This window comes from Artemia franciscana, chromosome 15 (genome assembly GCF_032884065.1).
Source record: "Artemia franciscana chromosome 15, ASM3288406v1, whole genome shotgun sequence".
Classification (NCBI taxonomy): domain Eukaryota; kingdom Metazoa; phylum Arthropoda; class Branchiopoda; order Anostraca; family Artemiidae; genus Artemia; species Artemia franciscana.
The window spans coordinates 5,198,585-5,219,428 of NC_088877.1; the positions used below are offsets into that span (position 1 = coordinate 5,198,585).

Consider the following 20,844-nt stretch of genomic DNA (forward strand, 5'->3'; position numbering starts at 1 on the left):
TTAAATTCTTCCTATTTTGGGGTTTAATATTATTTTCTACTTTCATAAATAACAGCAGAGAGCAGAAATATTCCCAGAAATCAAGAGGGATTAAATAACAACTAATTTTTAAGGTGTGATTTAAAAATCTATAGTTGTTTTGTAATTAAGGAGGAAGGGAGATGCCTCAAACGGTGCATTTAAGTACCAAAACATCCCAACTCTGAATGGGCCTTCAGATAAAAAGAGAATTAGTCCTAACGGAAAGATAAGAGGAGGATGGAGGTAGAAATTGATATATAGTCCCTAGGGCCATATCCAGGACTTTTGTTTGAGGGGTAATTTTATCTAGGGGAGGAAAAAAAAAGAAAAAACACATAGAAAATTTGAATTGATATTTGATACCTCTTGATATCGGGAAAATTTCTGCTCTATGTTATTATTATGAAAGTAAAGAGTAACATTAAACCCCACAATGAGCAGAACTTATTCCGTATAAGAGGGGATTGTCCCTTCCTCATCTCTACCTCATGATCGTAGGAAGTTTGGAGGATGGTCGTAGAAACTTCAGGAGGGGACAAAAGTTAAAACAAAATATCAAAAATCTGAATCGATATTCAATCTCTCTTGATTTCTGGGAATATTTCTGCTCTACATTATTATCATGAAAGTAAAAAGCAATTTTTAATGAGCAGAATTCATTCCAAAAAAAAGGAGATTGTCCCCCTCCTCATCTCCTCCTCCGCCTCATAGTCGCTGAGACTTTGGAGGATGGTGCAGAGTTGCAAGGGGGGGGGGTTCCGTTACAGAGTTTCAGCTGCTTAGGGTTTAGTTACACGGTGGTTGCGTTACACGCACACCCCCATGAGATTTCACCCATCATAGGCTGTTTCTCGGCCCATAGCAACTTCGACCCTCATTCGCCGCTCTACTTAAAGATAAACATGAGCTAAAAGCTCACATTGCACTTGTGACGAGGTCAGAAGAGCCAAGAGCCAATTTTCCTTTAAAAGGAAAATCAGAGGCTGAATGCCGGTCGGGATTTAAAATAAGAGCTCTGAGTCACGGAACCTTCTAAATATCGAAATTAATTAAGATCCGTTTTTCCCCACATAAGTTAAAAATACCTTAATAATTCTAATTTTTCCTCTCTCTTCAGCCCCCCAGATGGTCGAATCGGGGAAAACAACTTTATCAAGTCAATCCGTGCAGCTCCCTGACAAGCCTACCAATTGTCATCGTCCTAGCACGTCCAGAATCACTAAACTCGCCAAATCACTGAATCCCACCACCTAACTCCCCCAAAAAGAGCGGATCCAGTCCGGTTACGTCAATTACGTATCCACGACACTTATAAGCGTTTTGCAAGATTTCCGGTTTCCCCTTCCAACTCCTTCCAATGTCAACAGATCTGGCCAGGATTTGAAAGGAGAGCTCAGAGACATGAGTTCCCTCTAATTATCAAATTTCATTAAGATCTGGTCACCCATTCCTAAGTTAAAAATACCTCGACTTTTCTAATTTTTCCAAATTAATAACCCCCAGCTCCCCCAAAGAGAACGGATCAGTACCAATTATGTCAATCTCATATCTATATCTTGTGCTTATTCTTCCTATCAAGTTTCATCTCAATCTCTCCACTCTAAGTGTTTTACAAGATTTCCAGTTTCTAAGATTTCTGTTTGTAAGACCTCTGTTTGTTCCGGTTTGTAAGACCCTCTATGTCCCTGAATCCGATCACCCATTCGTAAAATACCTCGATGTTCACGTTTTCCAAGAAGTCCAGTTTCCCCCTCCAACTCCCTTCAATGTCACCAGATCTAGTCTGGATCTAGTCAGAGTTCTAAAGAACAAGATCTTTCTAGATATCAAATTTCATTAAAATCTGATCACCCGTTCACAAATATCTCACTTTTTCTAATTTTTCCGAATAGCTTCCCCCCTCCACCAACTCCACCAAAGAGAGCGGATCCAGTCCGGTTGTATCAGTCACCTATCTTGGACTTGTGCATATTCTTTCCACCAAGTTTCACCCTGGTCTCCCCGCTTTAAGTGTTTTCCAAGATTTCCGATCCCCCCCCCCCGCCCTAAATGAAACTGGATCCGGTCGGGACTTAAAATAAGATATCTGAGTTTCAAGGTCCTTCTAAATATGAAATTTCATTAAAATACGATCAAACTTTCGTAAGTTAAAAACACCTCATTTTATCTGATTTTTTTTAACTACCCCCCCCCCCATATCCAACAAAGAGAGCAGATGCGTTCCGGTTATGTCAATTCCGTATATAGGACTTGTGCTAATTTTTCTAACCAAGTTCCATCCCGATCCCTATACTCAAAGGATTTTCCAAGATTTCAGGTTCCGCCACCCCCCAGCTTCCTCTTCACCGGACCCGGTCAGGATTTAAAATAAGAGCTCTGAGATATGACATCCTTCCAAACATCAAACCTCAATAAGATCCAGTTACTCGTTCGTAAGTAAAAAATACCTCACTTTTTTTAATTTTTCAGAATTAACCCTCCTCCTCCCAACTCCCCCGAAGAGAGCGGATCCGTTCCAGTTATGTCAATCACGTATCTAGGACTTATGATCATTTTTACCACCAAGTTTCATTCCGATCTCTCCACTCAAAGCGATTTCAATATTTTAGGCCAGTCCTCAATTCCCCCCAATGTCACCAGATCCAGTTAGGATTTAAAATAAGAGCTCTGAGACACGATATCCTTCCAAACTTCAAATTTCATTAAGATCCAATCACTCCTTCGTAAGTTGAAAATACCTCATTTTTTTATTTTTTCAGAACTAACCCTCCCCCGAACTCCCCCAAAGAGAGTGGATCCGTTCCACTCTAATTGTCGTTAAAATAAGAGCTCTGAGACATGATATCCTTCCAAACATCAAATTTTAATAAGATCCCATCACTCCATCGTGAGTTAAACTACCTCACTTTTTTTTAATTTTTCAGAATTGACCCTCCTCCTCCCAACTCCCCCGAAGAGGATCCGTTCCAGTTATATCAATCACTTGTATAGGACTTATGGTTATCTTTACCACCAAATTTAATTCCAATCCCTCCACTCTAAGCATTTTCCAAGATTTCAGGTTCTGCCACCCCCAACTTCCTCTTCACCGGACCCGGTCGGATTTAAAGTAAGAGCTCTGAGACATGATATCCTTCCAAACATCAAATTTCAATAAGATCTGATCACTCCTTCATAAGTAAAAAATACCTCACTTTTTTAATTTTTCAGAATTGACCCTCCTCCTCCCAAATCCCCCGAAGAGAGCGGATCCAGTCACGTATCTAGGACTTATGATTATTTTTACCACCAAGTTTCATTCCGATTTCTCCACTCTAAGCGTCTTCCAAGATTTTAGGTTCCCCCACTCAACTCCCCCCAAAGTCACCAGATCCGGTCGGGATTTAAAATAAGAGCTCTGAGGCACGATATCCTTCCAAGCAGCAAATTTCATTAACATCCGATCACTCCTTCGTAAGTTAAAAATGCCTATTTTTTTCTAATTTTTCAGAATTAATTCTCCCCTCTCCCCCAAACTCCCTCTAAGAGAGTGGATCCGTTTGGGTTATGTCAATCACTTATCTAGAGCTTGTGCTTATTTTTCCCACCAAGTTTCATCCCGATCCCTCCCCTCTAAGCGTTTTCCAAGATTTTAGGTACCCCCCTCAATTCCCCCCAATGTCACCAGATCCTATGGCGATTTAAAATAAGAGCTCTGAGACACAATATCCTTCCAAACTTCAAATTTCATTAAGATCCAACCACTCCTTCGTAAGTTAAAAATACCTCATTTTTCTAGTTTTTCAGAATTAACCCCCCCCCCCAACTCGCCTAAACAGAGCAGATCCGTTCCAGTTATGTCAATCACGTATCTATGACTTGTGATTATTTTTCCCACCAAGTTTCATCCCGATCCCTCCACTCTAAGCGTTTTCCAAGATTTTAGGTTCTCCCAACCAACTCCTCCCAATGTCACCGGATCCAGTCAGGATTTAAAAAAAGAGCTCTGAGGCACGATATCCTTCCAAACATCAAATTTAATTAAGATCACATCACCCGTTCGTAAGTTAAAAATACTTACTTTTTCTATTTTTTCGAATTAACCGACCCCCACTCCCCCCCCCCAGATAGTCAAATTGGGAAAACGACTATTTCTAATTTAATCTTGTCCGGTCCTTGACACACCTACCAAATTTCACCATCCTAGATTACCTAGAAGTGCGTAAAGTAGCAAAACATGGACAGACAGACCGACAGAATTCGCGATCGCTATATATGCATGTATATATGTATATATTTATTTCCCATCAAAAGAAACAGATGGAGTATAAGATAAAAAACCAAAAAACACACTACAAAAGAATACACAAACACAAGAAAAATAAAGAACAAATGGATATTTAACTACAAAAAACAAAAGTTTACTGCCTCAAAATAATTGCCCAAGGATGAGTAGCAATATTAGAGTTATATCTGGCGATCTGGGCTATCCTTGCTTCATTAGAATCGATAATCCCATACCGACTTGTCACAATGCGGTTACTTGTCCATGGTGGAAGCCGTAAGAGGTACTTTGCATATTTATAATATGTAGACCGCAATTCTTTCTTATCTTCCTTTTGGAATATCCTCCAAAAGGGACTTAAATACAGATAATGGGGTAGTGCCATTGCATTATATAGATGGGCCAAAATCCGCCGATCAAACTGACGCTTATAAACTACAACACGGCTATACGGAAAAGAGATCCGCTTCTGCAGATGACTCTGCAAAAGATGACGCGTTTCAAGCATAGACCGACCAATAGGGATCCCCAAATAAACTATGTGTTCGGCAAGCCGAACGGCAAGCCGAACAGTAGCACCACCCAACCTAACATCAACAGTAGACCCTTGCTTAGCATTAAACAACAACACATCTGATTTCTTTTCGTTAAACTGAAGGCCTGTTTTTCCATATTCTACTTGAAACTGGATAAAATTCTCCTCTAAACCGCTATATGTCACTTGGTTAATACCAAGTGCCATAAAAAGGCTTTTATCCCATACATTACTAATAAATTAATAAAACTTCCAATTACTTTTCTTCTCCTAATCATTTTTACAAAATTGCTGGTTTATATATATATATATATATATATATATATATATATATATATATATATATATATATATATATATATATATATATATATATATATATATATATATATATATATATATATATTGCTAATACTAAAAATTGAGCCCCTAAAATTTTTTAATTTTCTATTTACTCATCCTACATACTATTGTTGTGGTTGGCTTATGGAAGATATACTACATCCTACCTCGGCAACCCCAACGCTAGGCTTGAGCGTGGTAGGGTACCGTAAGGTAACTGCTCGAGAACTTTTGAAAGTTACCACCATGTTTTTAAACAGATGTTAGAGGATATGTCTGACCATTTGAAGCAATGTTGTCTTTAGGAAATTTTGTCTATAAAATGAGCCTACCATCCACAGACACTAATCGCCCAAGGCCCGAGTTTCACATTGATCACGAGTAAAACAATTTCTATTGGCTTCCTTAATTTTCTGAAGCCAAATCAGCTATCTTCACTGTGTTAATATGATATCTAAAATTTTCTAATTATCCGTTATATATGTTCCTATTGTAGTTGGCTTTGGGTAGCTACACTGTGGTTGGCAACCATACTGTTAGGCTTGCAAGGTACCACGCTGAGCTTGGTATGTACTTGACAGCAACTCCTTCAGAATCTTTGAAGGCTATCATCATACTTTCTGAAAATATTTTAGCAGACATTTTTAACTTAACGAAGCAATGTTGTTTTCGAAAAATGATGACGTAAAAAAAAAAAAAAAAATAACCATCCACTTAGATGTTAGTTATTTAATTACCAGAGGTAGCAAGATATTACTAGGCAAATCGATTACACTGGAAGTTTCATAATACAATTTCTATGAAAATACATTTTCCAGTTTCAGCATTTTTTTGACAAAATGAACTTTTCAGAATTTCTTCTTTCCGGTAAACAAATCCTAGTTGTTTACCTTCGACTCAAATCCACCATAGCAACCATATCCTTGTTTCATTTTAGATTTTTAATGTTGTCTCATTTTATCAAATTGGGCAGTTAAGATAGCTGGTTTAATAATTTAAGTTGTCGCAAATAAATATATTTTATAATTTCTCCCCCCCTTTGTGCATACAACAGCATTTTTTACTACGACTTCATTGATGATTCTCACTAGCTTAACGCTGTTTGACCTAATCCATTAATTGGCCTTATTAAAAAATATAAAAAGGCTTACTCTGAATGGAATGTAGATGGCACTGTCTCTCAAAAGTGTTTTCATTCTTCCAAGAGAGCTCCTTGCCGCTGACCAAGGAGTTGGATGTCTCTCATTAGTTAAGTATGCAACCATATCCAAGGCAACACTAAACGAAGAATGTCCTGACTCAGCAAGAGAAAAAGAGTCATCGATTAGGGAGGCTCTGTCAGCTGCTTCTAGAGCCTGAAATAAGAGTCATATATAATGGTCGTAGTCAAAGAAGTCAGAGTAAGTGAAAGAGTCATACACAGAGATCATACATAATTCAGAATTTGAGAAGAGAAACAATATAACTTTCTATTTTCAACCTAATTTAAAAATTTCAGTTAAGATGCTCCTACCCAGGGTCGTATCCATGATTTATTTATTTATTTATAATTTTTTTTTTTTTGGGGGGGGGGAGGGGGCAAGAAAACGGTTTTTTTTACGGGGGTAGGGTACAATTTTTTTTTAAAAACGCATCAAAGATTTGTTTATATTCAGTTTTGTTACATTTCTACTGGTCGAGCAAACATTTCGGGGGAAGGGGGGTTCAGACCACCAAATCCGTCCCCCTGGATACGGCCTTTTTCTCACCACACAATCAAATTTTAGTTTTCGTCTACTGAATGTAGTCTATTGAATGTAGGATATCATGCATGCTACACGTTATCAACACTCGAATCAGCTTTTCAAAACGAAAAACTCTGACCTTCAATTTTATTTAAGGTCAGACATTAAGGAAAAAATTTACTGATAGATAAGATTCACGCAAATAGTATTTTGCTGAATAAATCAGCTATAAATTAGAGACATATCAAAACATATAGATTAACAGTGAATACTTGGAGTATTGTACATTTCACAAAACATATCATTTAGTAAGGAACAGCTTCTGGCAAGGGTAATATCGTTATTGTCAAGCAAAAACCCTATATCTTCCTTTTTCTATGTTTTTCGGGAGGTGGAAAAATAAGGAGTGAGAAATATTCCCCATCTACCCTATCTTGTCTCCAGCTAGCTAATTTTGTTGATCATTATAAGCGTGTGTTGAGTGTATTTAATAGTTTTCTTCAGTCTTTTTATTATAAGATGCTTAAACCGCTTTTACCATACCGTCTCCTGCAGGCTCATGTCCAGCCTGTAGAAATATCTGAAATTCGCCGGGCTTTAAGAAAAATTAAGCGTTCAAATAGCCTTGATGGTGACGGCCTTTCTTACCGATTTTTTGCTTATGATTGTCCTGCTCTACTTAACCATCTACAAATATTTTTCCAGTCTTGCTTAGCACAGTCGCTTGTTCCTGATAGTTTCCTTTGTGGCCGTGTAACGTCTATTCAAAAGCGAGGCAAGGACCCCACGTCATGTGTGAATTATCGTCCCATTACAGTATCGTGTTTCTTAAGTAAGTTGCTTGAACATTTGTTACTACCAGAAATTGAGTCGAATTGTGATTTTACGCCTTTTCAATTTGGTTTTCGGATAAGTTTCGGTTGCTCCCATGCACATCATGTTTTAAGCCGACTCATGAAAGATGCCGTAAAAGCTAAAATGTCTTTATACTGTCTTACTGTTGATATTTCTGGAGCTTTCGATAATATTGTGCACTCTCAGGCTCTATTTTCCCTTGCGTCTTCATGTGTTAATCCTTCCGTACTAAGTTTATTGTCTTCTTGGTATTCAAAGTCTAAAATTCAAGTTACCTGGAATGGCCAAATATCTGACCCGGTAAAAATTAATAAGGGAGTTCGGCAAGGTGCCGTATTGTCTCCTAGTATATTTAAATGCGTGCTTGCATCGTGCCTGCGTCCCCTTAGAAGTTCTGTTTTTTACGGTAATACTGGTTTGTCTTCTATTGCATATGCAGATGACGTTCTTCTTGTTGCCCGGACTCGCCGTGGATTGCTTTCTAATTTTACTATATTAACCAATGAATTATCTAAGATTGGACTGTCAGTTAATGCGTCTAAATGCGAGTTTATTTGTTTTAATAGCCCTTATGCGGTCGCTCCATTCGTTGCTGGGACTGCAATTCTGCCATGTTCTTCTTTAGTTAGTTGGCTTGGTCTGTGTTTCGGCCCAACACTTTCCACTACCTGTTCATCCCTAGTGAATCAAGCAGTGAAAAACCTACGCGTCGCTTACGGAAAAATATCCTCAAACAAAAGCCGTTACAACCGCAACGGTTTGTGCATGATTTATAACGCTTATTGCGCCCCTGTGCTTTTGTTTTTATCAGGCATGGCTCATCTGTTTCGTAAGAAAGATCGACATACTCTACGTACGGCTTATTTCAGATATTGCAAATTCCTCCTCCGGCTTCCTAGATGGCACCGAAACAAAAAAATTATTGCTCGATTTGGTATAGTAGATGTGCCTTCTCGGATTCGGTCTTCCAGTGACGATTTATGTAAAAAGACTGTCAACTTTATTCACGTTTATGACCCTCTGCAGCCTTTTTTCCATATTGATACTGGTTGATTAGTCCATGTTGTCTTTTGTTAGTTTGAATTTTGTTTTTCTTCGCTGTTTATCGTATTTGTTTTTGTTTATTTATTTATAATACTCCGTACTTTGTGTTTTTTATACTTTACGGGTAATAAAGTTCATTCATTCATTCATTCATACATAAAAGAAAAGAAACAACTTGACTAAATCCGTTCTAACAAAAAAGCCGATATGTGGTTTCTGCTTGGGAAAATCCCTAATAGCCTATGGCAAAGTGTCCAGCGGATAACGCGTATTTCGAGAAATAATGCAATTCAGCTATATAGTTTTAATCAAAACTCGAATATAAAAAATAAAAATTTTAAATCCCTTATCAATAGGCTATTTTTCAGACTATTCGCCATTTTCTTTGTCTTCATCAGTCTCAAAAAGGGTCTTGTTCGTGTCCTTTGAAGTTTTCAAACTGTCGTGTTCATGATGGAATAATTGCAGAACCACCATCTTCTTGCAGAGGCCCACAAGATCTTTCTTCTTTACTTCTAAAACAAGAATTTCTGCAGTATAACTAGCCAACAGCACTTGCTTTTTGAAGAAAAGTTCAAACCATCTTTCATCTATTTCCGTAATATTGGTGTGCAAATTTTTAATTGATTAGTTTCTAGGAAACTATACCGACCTAAGTTCACTCCACGGAATTTTTGTTTTGTATTCCGTACGGTAGATAGGATGATGGGTGTCTTGAGCTGCCTTCCAGTCAACGAAGTATTTGAACGTCAGTACTCCGACAATGTAGGGGGCTGGATTTTGTTTACAGTTTGGATAAGAGTCGTCCATTGACTTGGTGCATACACTGCGATTCCTCTTACTTTGTTTTCAACCGCAGAAGGTATCCTGTCTACGGCCAGTAGCGAATGTCCAGAAAGAAGGAATGTCACCTTAATTATCGCTATTCTTTTATATTGCTAAAGAATTGAAAAGAGCATTGCAAGCATTTGGTGGTTTTGGTTTTGACCACTACAACAATCACAGGACAGGCCGCTGTCTCAATAGTGCCTCTACTATCGACTTCTCCAATCCACCGTGGAAGACAAGTTATAATTTCATTTGCCTCCCGGTTTCTGCTCTTCTGCTCTAGAAAAAGGAACATCCATTCTTAGTCACATTCTCGTAAACTATAAAATTGTAGCTAGCATATTTTGGAGAAAAGCTAATTAAAATTTCCTCTCCGGGGGCACATACAAACACTAGAGAGGGCTCATTTGATCGGAAATTAAAAGTTATAATTCACTTTTAAAGAGTCAAAAGAGGGCGAAGGGCAATTAGCCCCCCACGCAAAGTGCCCCCATCTGCCCCCCCCCCCAAAAAAAAAAAAAGATATAGCCCCCATCAACGTGAAGTTTCAGCACATTGCTGGGGTGCTTCCATAGATCACTTGGTGGCTGGTTTCTGTATTATGTGATTTGTACATGCCAACTTTTCACTTTCTGTCATATTCTGAGCAGACTGTATCCTTTCACAGAGCACGCATTTATCCTTCCTCACTTTGTGGAAGCTTAAATCAAACTCATTGAGGATGTTAACAAAGGGCCACCTCAAAAGGATGGCTTTAAAATTTTTCTGCAGTATTCTGTGTACAGCACGAATATGTCCGACTTATTTTGAAATTTTGAGGTAAATACTTCTTCGTTGAAGAAAGGCGGTATAGCAGGTAACTCTTTTATACGCTTTCTTGCATGCTTGAGACATCCCTTGGTACCTTATCGGGACGGTTTGATTTCTTATCCTTTTTTCGAGAAAATCCCAAGTCATAATTCTTAGCTACATTTCTTACAGCAAACTACCCAAGATCTAGGGCTGCCCAAACAAATTTTAGATAAACTTTCTTCTCATTGGATGTTAAAAAGAGGATGTTAACAAAGGGCCACCTCAAAAGGATGGCTTTAAAATTTTTCTGCAGTATTCTGTGTACAGCACGAATAAGTTCGACTTATTTTGAAATTTTGAGGTAAATACTTCTTCGTTGAAGAAAGGCGGTATAGCAGGTAACTCTTTTATACGCTTTCTTGCATGCTTGAGACATCCCTTGGTACCTTATCGGGACGGTTTGATTTCTTATCCTTTCTTCGAGAAAATCCCAAGTCATAATTCTTAGCTACATTTCTTACAGCAAACTACCCGAGATCTAGGGCTGCCCAAACAAATTTTAGATAAACTTTCTTCTCATTTTCATCATCATGGGTATATATATTCTTTCTTCTTGTTTCTGCTCTCAGAGTTAGCTTGAAAAAGGTTCAAAATAAGCGTGGGGAACAGTAAGAAAATAGTAAGAAAAGATTCTTTTTCTTTGTTCGTCTGAGGTTTTGCAAAACTTACGCCTTCAATTTTATGAAAGACAGGGTTTAGCCTGATTTCTCTTGCTTTTATTTACCTTTTCACTACCTTTCCTCATCATACACTTTTCCTAAATCTCACAAGATTTTTCTTTCCTGGCTTTTATTTGAACACTTTTTTTTTAGTAGAAGACCTTCCTGACTTTCTGAATCCGATTCAAACACATGGTCTAGAAGAGGAGCTTCTTCCTCATCTTTGGTTTCCTCTCTGAATTCTTTTGCACCAATTGTGTCTGTTTCCTTACTCTCCAAATCAAAGGCTTCATTGAAGGTACCTTCACCACTCCAAATACTAGCTTCGGGTAAATCTAAGCTTACTTCAGGTAAATCTCCAGAACTCTTTTCTTCCTGTTGAGGTGGCTCGGTTTCGTCGTCTTTGCTGGAATTATAGTTTCTTTCTGACAAAATGTGGCTCAAATTCTCAAAACTCATCTACGGCTATCAAACCATTACCAATCCATCTAGGGCTATAACGAGAGAAAGGTTGAGATGGCTTGGGCACGTTCTGCGGATGAAGGATGATAGATTGCTGAAGACTGTCCTTTTTGGCCGACCGTGAAGGGCTAAGCGGAAAGCAGGTTGTCCGCGGTTGGGTTGAGAGGATGTCATGAGGAAAAATTTAAGGGAAATGGGAACTTCCTGGGAGGGTGTAGAGAGGGGGCTTTGAATAGGTTGGGATGGAGGAAGAGTGTGCGTAGCTGTGTTGACCTCAGGAGGCTTGGTGCTACGGTAACTTGTTAGTAGTTGTAGTACTAACAAAAATAACACGGTAAAGCATAGAATAACGGTTTTCCGGAAAGAAACATGCTAGAAAAAAAATATTTTCAAATTTTAAGCCCATTTTGATGGTTTTATCTCCAGTTCCCCTGTCACCCCCAGTACTCTAAAATTACTTTAACACATGGAAGAGAATGGGGAAAACAGGGGGAAATGTTTAACTTAGACTTACGGCAAATTGCGAAGTACGAATTTGATAAATTTTTATGATAGTTTTTTCTGCGTTCCCCATAGCTATATACAAGGCAATAGAAATGGGGGCTGGGGATTAATTGCCAATAAAGTTACTAAAACCATGAAAATTACCCTGAATTTAGCAATTTAAAAATATTTTTCTCTTTGTTCTAGCAGGTCCCTTTCTGGAAAGCTCTATTCTAGACATAACATGTCACTATTCTAGGCATATTATGCACACAATTTTCTATTAAGAGATAATTCTACTGAACATGAACTTTGCTGCTTTAAATTTAAATGTTGAGAATTTGACTTTGATGCTGGAATGCTTATATTTAATGTTAAATCTAAACGTAAAAACAAAAGTTTTCCAAGTCTAATCCTAACTATTAGTCAATCTCTTATCTAAAGCTGCACATATCCTTTCAAAGATTTTATCTAAAGCTGCACAGCATGGGACGTCGAGAGACTCTTCCTGAATCCAAATTCTGCTTTAAGCAGCCATGTGTTTGAAAATCCGTCAGAAATAGGTTCTGAGACCACATTGGCTCAAAAAAAAGACAAAATCTGTCCAAAAAACTGTCCTCAGAACAAAAAAAAGAATCTTTTTGTCCAAAAAATCATACAAACGACGGTGCACAATTTTCTCTATTATATTAGAGTATAATGGAAGGATTGAGATATGTCTCCCGTTCTGTATGTTCTACTTCACACCTCCTTTATGTAGTGGGATCACTTTCTCTTCTTTTAAGGTGTCTGGGAATGTTCCAGTTTGTAGTGAGACGTTTATGATATAAAGCAAACAGGATAGAAGATAAGTCATAACTGTTCTGAAGGTGCAAAGATTTAATCCGTCAGTGCCACCTGAGTCAGATTTCGTTTTACATATCCTTTTCCCATGATTTTCCATGAAAGATGTGTTTGAATCCAAACATTAATCAGAGATTAGAAACTGGGTGAGAACTGGGGGGTCTTACCCTATATGCATAAGTTTGCTGATAACTATATACATAACTTATATATTATATACATAACTATAAATAAAGATTTAAAGGAAATGGGAACTTCCTGGGAGGGTGTAAAGAGGGAGGCTTTAAATAGATTAGGTTGGAGGAGGAGCGTGCGTAGCTGTGTTGGCCTCAGGCGGCTTGGTGCCGCAGTGAGTTATTAGTAGTAGTAGTAGTAGCAGTATATACACCTAACTATATACATTAATCAGAGATTAGAAACTGAGTGAGAACTGAGGGGTCTTACCCTATATTCATAAGTTTGCTGATAACTACATACATAACTTATATATTATATACCTAACTATATACATTAATTGGAGATTAGAAACTGAGTGAGAACCCGGGGTCTTACCCTATATGCAAAAGTTTGCTGATAACTATATACATAACTTATATATTATATACATAACTATATATCCACAACTATATACATTAATCAGAGATTAGAAACTGATTGAGAACTGGGGGTCTTATCCTATATGCATAAGTTTACTGATAACTAGACATATAACTTATATATTATATACATAACTATATACATTAATCAGAGGTTAGAAACTGGGTGAGAACTGGGGGGTCTTACCCTATATGCATAAGTTTGCTGATAACTATATACATAACTTATATATTATATACATAACTATATATACCTAACTATATACATTAATCAGAGATTAGAAACTGAGTGAGAACTGAGGGGTCTTACCCATATTCATAAGTTTGCTGATAACTATATACATAACTTATATATTATATACCTAACTATATACATTAATTGGAGATTAGAAACTGAGTGAGAGCCCGGGGTCTTACCCTATATGCATAAATTTGCTGATAACTATATACATAACTTATATATTATATACATAACTATATATACCTAACTATATACATTAATCAGAGATTAGAAACTGAGTGAGAACTGAGGGGTCTTACCCTATATTCATAAGTTTGCTGATAACTATATACATAACTTATATATTATATACCTAACTATATACATTAATTGGAGATTAGATACTGAGTGAGAACCCGGGGTCTTACCCTATATGCATAAGTTTGCTGATAACTATATACATAGCTTAACAAAACATTGTGTTAATTAATGTTAAAAATTCCGTAGGAACAATAACTGTTTAATCTATGATTGTGCTTGTTGTTGTTTGACTGTTAACAACTTTTTTCTCCCGGAGGCAATATATACCATGAGGAAGAAGCAGTAATATACCTGGCTTCTGTGTAGATAACTTCGAAGACCACGCTGCCTTTCCATAACGAAAATATAACAGTCCAAAATAGGGATGAAACCTTTTAATCAACAGTGAAACAAATATAAAATTCTAATCGAATATTTCGGAGACAGTGTCCAAATGACGATGATGATGGACGCTTTATTTGTGTCCGTTCAGTTAAAATTTTACATTTCTTTCACTGCCGATTAAAAGGTTTCATCCCTATTTTTCTACTGTTATATTTTTGACCTGGCTTTTGCTTGACATTCCTCTATGATAATCCAAGATAACTTGTTTCCATAATGTTTGCATCTCCCAATGCATGAGTCGGAGGCAAGCAAGAAACACATCTTACGGAGAATTTTCCGAGTAGTAGAACTGTGTTAAAAAGTGATAACCGCAAATTTGACCAGATACCAAGTTCAAGTTCTATTCATTTTCATAAAATAACAATAACAAAAACAATATCCCAAAGGGCTCAATGGCCCGTTATTTGGGAAAAAGCATACAATAAATAAAGAATCATAAAAAACTTGTCATAAACATACTAAACAACATCTAAATATAAATATGTAATGAAAAGAAATCAACTCACCGGCAGTCCCCACGAAACAGCGACCCTCACATCACCCGATAATAAAATTAAAATTCTCGCGTCATTGAGGATACAACACCAACAAAACAACAACCCAAAAAAAAGAAAAAAAAAATAAATCAATCAATCATAAGAAACATTTAATAAGAAGCCTGAAACCTGGTTTCTGATTGACAACAACAATATTATACCTCAACAGTTTTAAGACATATTATATGCCATTTCATTTCCAGAAATTTATTCACTTAAAAAAATCATCAAGATAATATTTGCAAGCTCCAAAAGACATTTTCTATACACAGCAAGTGCACGCACGTTTTTGGTACAAGCGTACGCTCTGCCACGTGCCTGACAGTGCTTGACACCACTCCTGAATATATTGTATTGAGTAAGGTTAATTGACTAGGGTTGAGCAACTCAGATAATGGAAATTTTGAAGAAGTCCAGACAGAACAAAATTCCATATTGAAATTTCAGCGTCGAGGGGAGTGTTGGCAAATGATAAGACTTAATTACTTATTATTATTTATCTTTTATAATTGTATTCATCCACTATCATTAGTAATTAAGTTATTTGTAGTTCATGTTATTTTTTTCTGTAGTATATAGGCTATTTATTTTGCTTCATTTATAATAGCTTTACGTAATTGATTATTTAATAAAAAACTAGTTACGTGGACTTCCGTTTGACCTCGAACCCTCATAGGTTTTTCACCAGCACAGAAATATAATCATTTTATTTGTGGATATTAGAAATAAAAACTCGAGCTTAACCTTTCTTCAGTCCTTACCGTGGATCCTAATCGTCCTCAAAGTTAGTCCTCATTAACCCGAACTGCTTCAGCTTTAGAACCGATTGTTGGTGCCTAAAACGGCTTTAGTACACAAAACTAATGTAAGATACTTACATTAGTATCAGTTTTCAGCAGATCACTTAGAACCTTGGAGACGTCTTCCGGATAGTTTACACGATAAAATCCTGTAAATCTGTTGTTGAATTTGACCCAAGTCACTTCGTCAGGTACCGTTATCTCAACTAAAAGAGTAATGAACAGAATCTTTAGGTCTTGTAAAATAGCTAATTAATAAATATAAAGATATATAAATTCTTTTAGGGGCCAGCAAATTTTTTTCCCCCACTTTCACCTAGGTTTTATCAAATTAGCTTTACCAGTTTTATCTTGCTACTCAATTTTTTCTAAAATCAAGTTGACACCTAAACACCCGTCTGTTTTTAAAAATAGTCTGAAAACATTTGTTAGAAGTATAATAAATTTTTATTTAAAGTTGGGTATACCTCTCTTGGAATGTTGACTCGCTGTATTAGTTAGTACTAATTTTTTTTGTATTTATTTTCCTTGATTTGTTGTTATTCTTTGGTTTTTGTCTACTATTTATTTGCTTTTTCTTTTTTTTTGTGAGGGGGAGGGGGTGATTTAGTTGTGTAGAAATTTATATTATTGGGTAACCGTGTATTAAGAATTTTGGTAGAGTGGGTGGTGGAAGGGTTGAAATAGGGGAATATGTCGATGTTCCTGTCCAAGATGCTTTTTTGCCCTTCGGTGAACTGATAGTTGTTTTTTTTTGTAATTTATGTTGATAGTGGTTGAACTAAATTGAATTGAATAGCCGTCTTTTAACTCAATTATCCAATTACCATCAAATGAAAAACAAAGAGGCACAATAGTTACATAAACACACACTTTGATGTAGTAAATACACAATTTTAAGTTCATGTTTTCTGAAGTAGTTAAACAAATATTTTGAACCATGAACCATGGAATCATGAGATAATCCTACAAACATTTATCCTGGCAACAAGACATTAAAACAGCCGTATCGCTTGAAATAGCTAAAAGAACACAAGGAAATGTCTAGAACATTACTTGAAAAGCAGCATTGTTCAGCATTGCATATCGGCCTGGAGCCATCTCTCTGAATACGCTATTCCACTAAACCCACATAATAAATGGCTATAAAATTAATTTACTTAAGAGGGAGGAATTGGCACCTCAAAACGAAAGGAATCTGAAAAGTAAAAAAAAAGAAAAGAAAATCTGAGGAAGTACTTGGATGACAGTTCTTACAGTGGCTTAATTCCCTATTGCAATTTCCTGCAAATTATGACTCAGATGAACCTTTATTTGCTGATTAAATTAAACAAACGATTTTTTTTAATAAGTTTAAAAACCAAAGAACGAAACTATAACTCGGAAAGAACAGAAATAAAAAGCAATGGTAATGAACTGTAAGTCAATAGTGACCTTTATCAAAATTTCTATAGCAATATGGACATCAGAGGATACTCATTTTTATGGTTGTCTAGGGGAATGCACACTGCTGACCAGGGGGCGGGGGGGGGGAGACAGAGCCTACACACTCTTGGCCAAAGATTTTAAGCGAAGATTGATCTAAAGAGCATGCATGGTTGAGCAAAGAGCACATCACTGTTGACAGAATTTATAATTCCACAGTGGCACCAATTGGCTGAAGGTGAGGGGGCATTTCCCTCCAATATTTTCATTCCCCCTATAAATTAAAAAAAAAAACTTTTTTCCGGTATTTCCATTGAAAATTGCTGTTTTAGTACTTTCATTCAAAAAAATAAATAGAAAGAAAAAGAATTGCCCCTCTCCCCTAGATTTCCAAAAACAAATTGGCCCCCTCCCCTAATTTCCATGAACTGATGCCGCTGCGAATCCAAACATTTGCGCAGAGCAAATTGAATAAATTTATTCCTTATTTAATCAAAATTCCCAAACCCCATTTTAGAATCATTTTTAGGCAAATCCAGCAATCAAATACCATTTTTCAATGAACAGGAATATAATATTCATTTTACTGGAACTTTTAATGCTTCATAAAAGTCACATTATTGTGCTATTGTTCTCTACCGTTATTTAGAACATTACTTAACACTACTTATATCACTACATAATGTTAGATTTTCATGGGTTCGTTACAATGAAGGTGAAGTCTCAGATTCCAATCCGCCATATGGCTCTAACTTCTCGGTCCTTTTGTCCAGCCACGTTAAAATCGTTTTTCCAGCCATGTCAAACTGGTTTGTCCATCCATGTTATCCATGTTAAAATACTTTGTTCATCCATGTTTAAATGTCTTATCTAGCCACCCTGAAACTTTTTTGCGAATCATATTAAAAATTTAAAAAATGCTTTGTCCATCCATATTTAAATGATTGTTAGACACGTTTAAAACTTTTTTACAATACGTTGTTTAAATACGTTGTCCGTCCATGTATAAACCTCTTTTCCAGCCACGCTAAAATTTTTCTACAAACCATGCTTTAAAAAAAAATGCTTTGTTCATCTGTATTTAAATACTTTGTCAAGCCACGTTGAAAAACTTTCTCCAGCAATGCTGAAACGTCCAGCCACGTCGAAATTCTTTTTCCAGACACATTAAAATATTTTGTTCTTCTATATTCAAATGCTTTGTCCGGCCATGGTAAATTCCTTCTTCCAGCCATGTTAAAACACCTTGGAATCATACTCTAAAGTACTTTTGAAATTTTTTCAAGCCATTTGAAAATTTCCAGCCGGTTTAAAATTTTTACCAACCATTTGTTAAATGCCATCTTAGCTACTTATTTGTTCAGTCACGTTCAGTCCCACCCCAAGAATTAATTGTGCAAACATAACAATAATGAATTATACATGCTATTATTCTACACGTGTTTTTCTTACAAAAATAATTCAGTTCGAAAACCAGATTTATAAAATTTTCACTTTTGGCACAAAACACTATTATTTCTTATTTTCATCACTTTTTCATTTTTTTTTAAATACAATAGCATAGAGTATACTGACCACATCCAACTGATCAGTACCAGAATTGGTGTGCACACAGTAGTAAAAAAAAGAAAAATGCAATTTTCATAGAGTTTTATCCGATTTTAACAGAAAAAAAAAATCGAATTTTGAGTTAAGGATGATCTTACCTTCATCTTAACACAGCAAGTCTAATGACACAGCCAAATTTTTTTTATCTGCTATACTCTCGAGATAAGACCTTGTATTTTTCTGGGGGGGGGGACAGATTTGTCAGTTTTCCACAACCAAAACTAGGTGAGACGTGCTAGAGCTACAAAACCTTGAAAACATAAAAAAATAAGGTACTAGATTTAGACAAAGGACAATCACAGAGGGTGGGGGTATATGCTGGATAAACCATCACCACCCCTTTAAAGAACAAAATACAAAGCAGAGATAACCAACTGATATATCTAGAGAAAGTAATTTATCTAAATGAAAATAGTTAATAAAAACTCGTGTTTCATCCTATTCAATGTACCATGATCAGACCCTTGCATCCACCGTAAAAGATTCCAAAGATGTCATTATTTTAATTTTGTTTAGTGGAAAATAAAACTTACTTTGATCGTCATTCATATGAAGCCATTTGATTTCAGGTTCTTTATTCAAGTTAGTTATATAAGAAACTGGCACTTCCCACTTGTAGCTGAAAAGAAAAGAAAGTTAATGACGTAATTGATATTTTGCACCGAAAAAGTTGGTTTCAGAGGGCCCCCAAAAATATTAGCCAAACCACTGAAGAGAGGGAGTTTGAACAAAATTAGAAATTTAAGCCATGGCATACACTCAGTCATGACTGTCCTCATTTTCATTAAATGATGCAATTTAATCAAATTTACGCATCCATGTCCCTATTATAGGCAGGATCCAGTCTAGGGGCCAGGGGAACTTTCTTTTAGGGGTATACAAGTGTAGTTACTTTCGTCCGGAGTCTCACTCACGTTTAATCGAACAAAACAATCACAGTAATTAAGTAAATACCAATGTTGAAGCTCCAAATCTAGATTCTATAAAAATATTAGCTTCCACCTTTCAACAAATTTTTCAAGCAAATAGTAAAAAGGTCATCGTTTGTATAATTGCAGCTTGGTTAAGAAGAGAATTAATAGGCAAGCCATGTTTTTATTTCACAAACACCATCAGACTGATTTTCATTTTTTTGAGAGATTTAAGACAGAAACTTTAAATTTCCCTTTTTTGAGTGATTTTTTATATATCTTTTTTAGTTTTGAAGGTAAACAGTGCATGGAAATAAAAAGAAAACCTTTTCAGGCATCAAATTAGTTGCGAAACTGTCAAGAAGCTTGTGACCTGACTGGCCACCAGCAACAAAAAGCGCAAATATTGCTTGCCTTTGAGATTCCAATCCTCCTCTTGATTCCGTTGGCTATTTCACCATAATAATCAAGCCTGAACGAACTAAAATTCAACAGGCTAGAACTATGAGGAGTTGTCAGTATTTAAGTCTCAAATGCAAAAATCTTCCACACTTATTTTTTTAAATTGATAATTATTTGTAAGCTTTGAATTTTTTTTAAATTTCGCGATGAAGCTTCGTCATAAATTTTCTCCAGCAATTTTTGTTTTAATTTTATCCAGCACTTGCTAGGAACACCTTCTGTTCGGCCAAGTGCAAGAGTCTGATGATGAAAAAAATTTAATTTCGCGGTGAAGCTTCGTCATAAATTTTCTCAAACAATTTTTCTTTTTATTTATCCAGCAATTGCTAGAAACAACTTCGTGTTCGGCCAAGTGCAAGAGTTTGATGATGACATAGATTTAATTTCGCGGTGAAGCTTCTTCATAAATTTTCTCAAACAATATTTCTTTTTATTTATCCAGCAATTGCTAGGAACAACTTCCTGTTCGCCAAGTGCAAGTGTTTGATGATGACAAAGATTTAGTTTCACGGTGAAGCTTCGTCATAAATTTTCTCAAACAATTTTTGTTTTTATCTATCCAGCGATTGCTAGGAACAACTTCCTGTTCGCCCAAGTGGAACTGTTTGATGATGACAAAGATTTAGTTTCGCGGTGAAGCTTCGTCATAAATTTTCTCAAAAAATTTTT

General features: G+C 36.3%; 1 protein-coding gene across 3 annotated transcripts in view; it reads right to left on the reverse strand.

The window, feature by feature from the left end:
* The window catches only part of LOC136035967 (glutamyl aminopeptidase-like), a gene marked incomplete at its 3' end in the record, with an annotated part of 124,519 nt that overhangs the window by 8,542 nt on the left and 95,133 nt on the right, over nt 1–20,844 (reverse strand). For all 3 annotated transcript variants that reach the window (XM_065717863.1, XM_065717862.1, XM_065717861.1), the window contains 3 exon segments: nt 6,314–6,517; nt 15,848–15,975; nt 19,336–19,421. In XM_065717863.1, the coding sequence (XP_065573935.1) occupies nt 6,314–6,517; nt 15,848–15,975; nt 19,336–19,421 (418 nt within the window).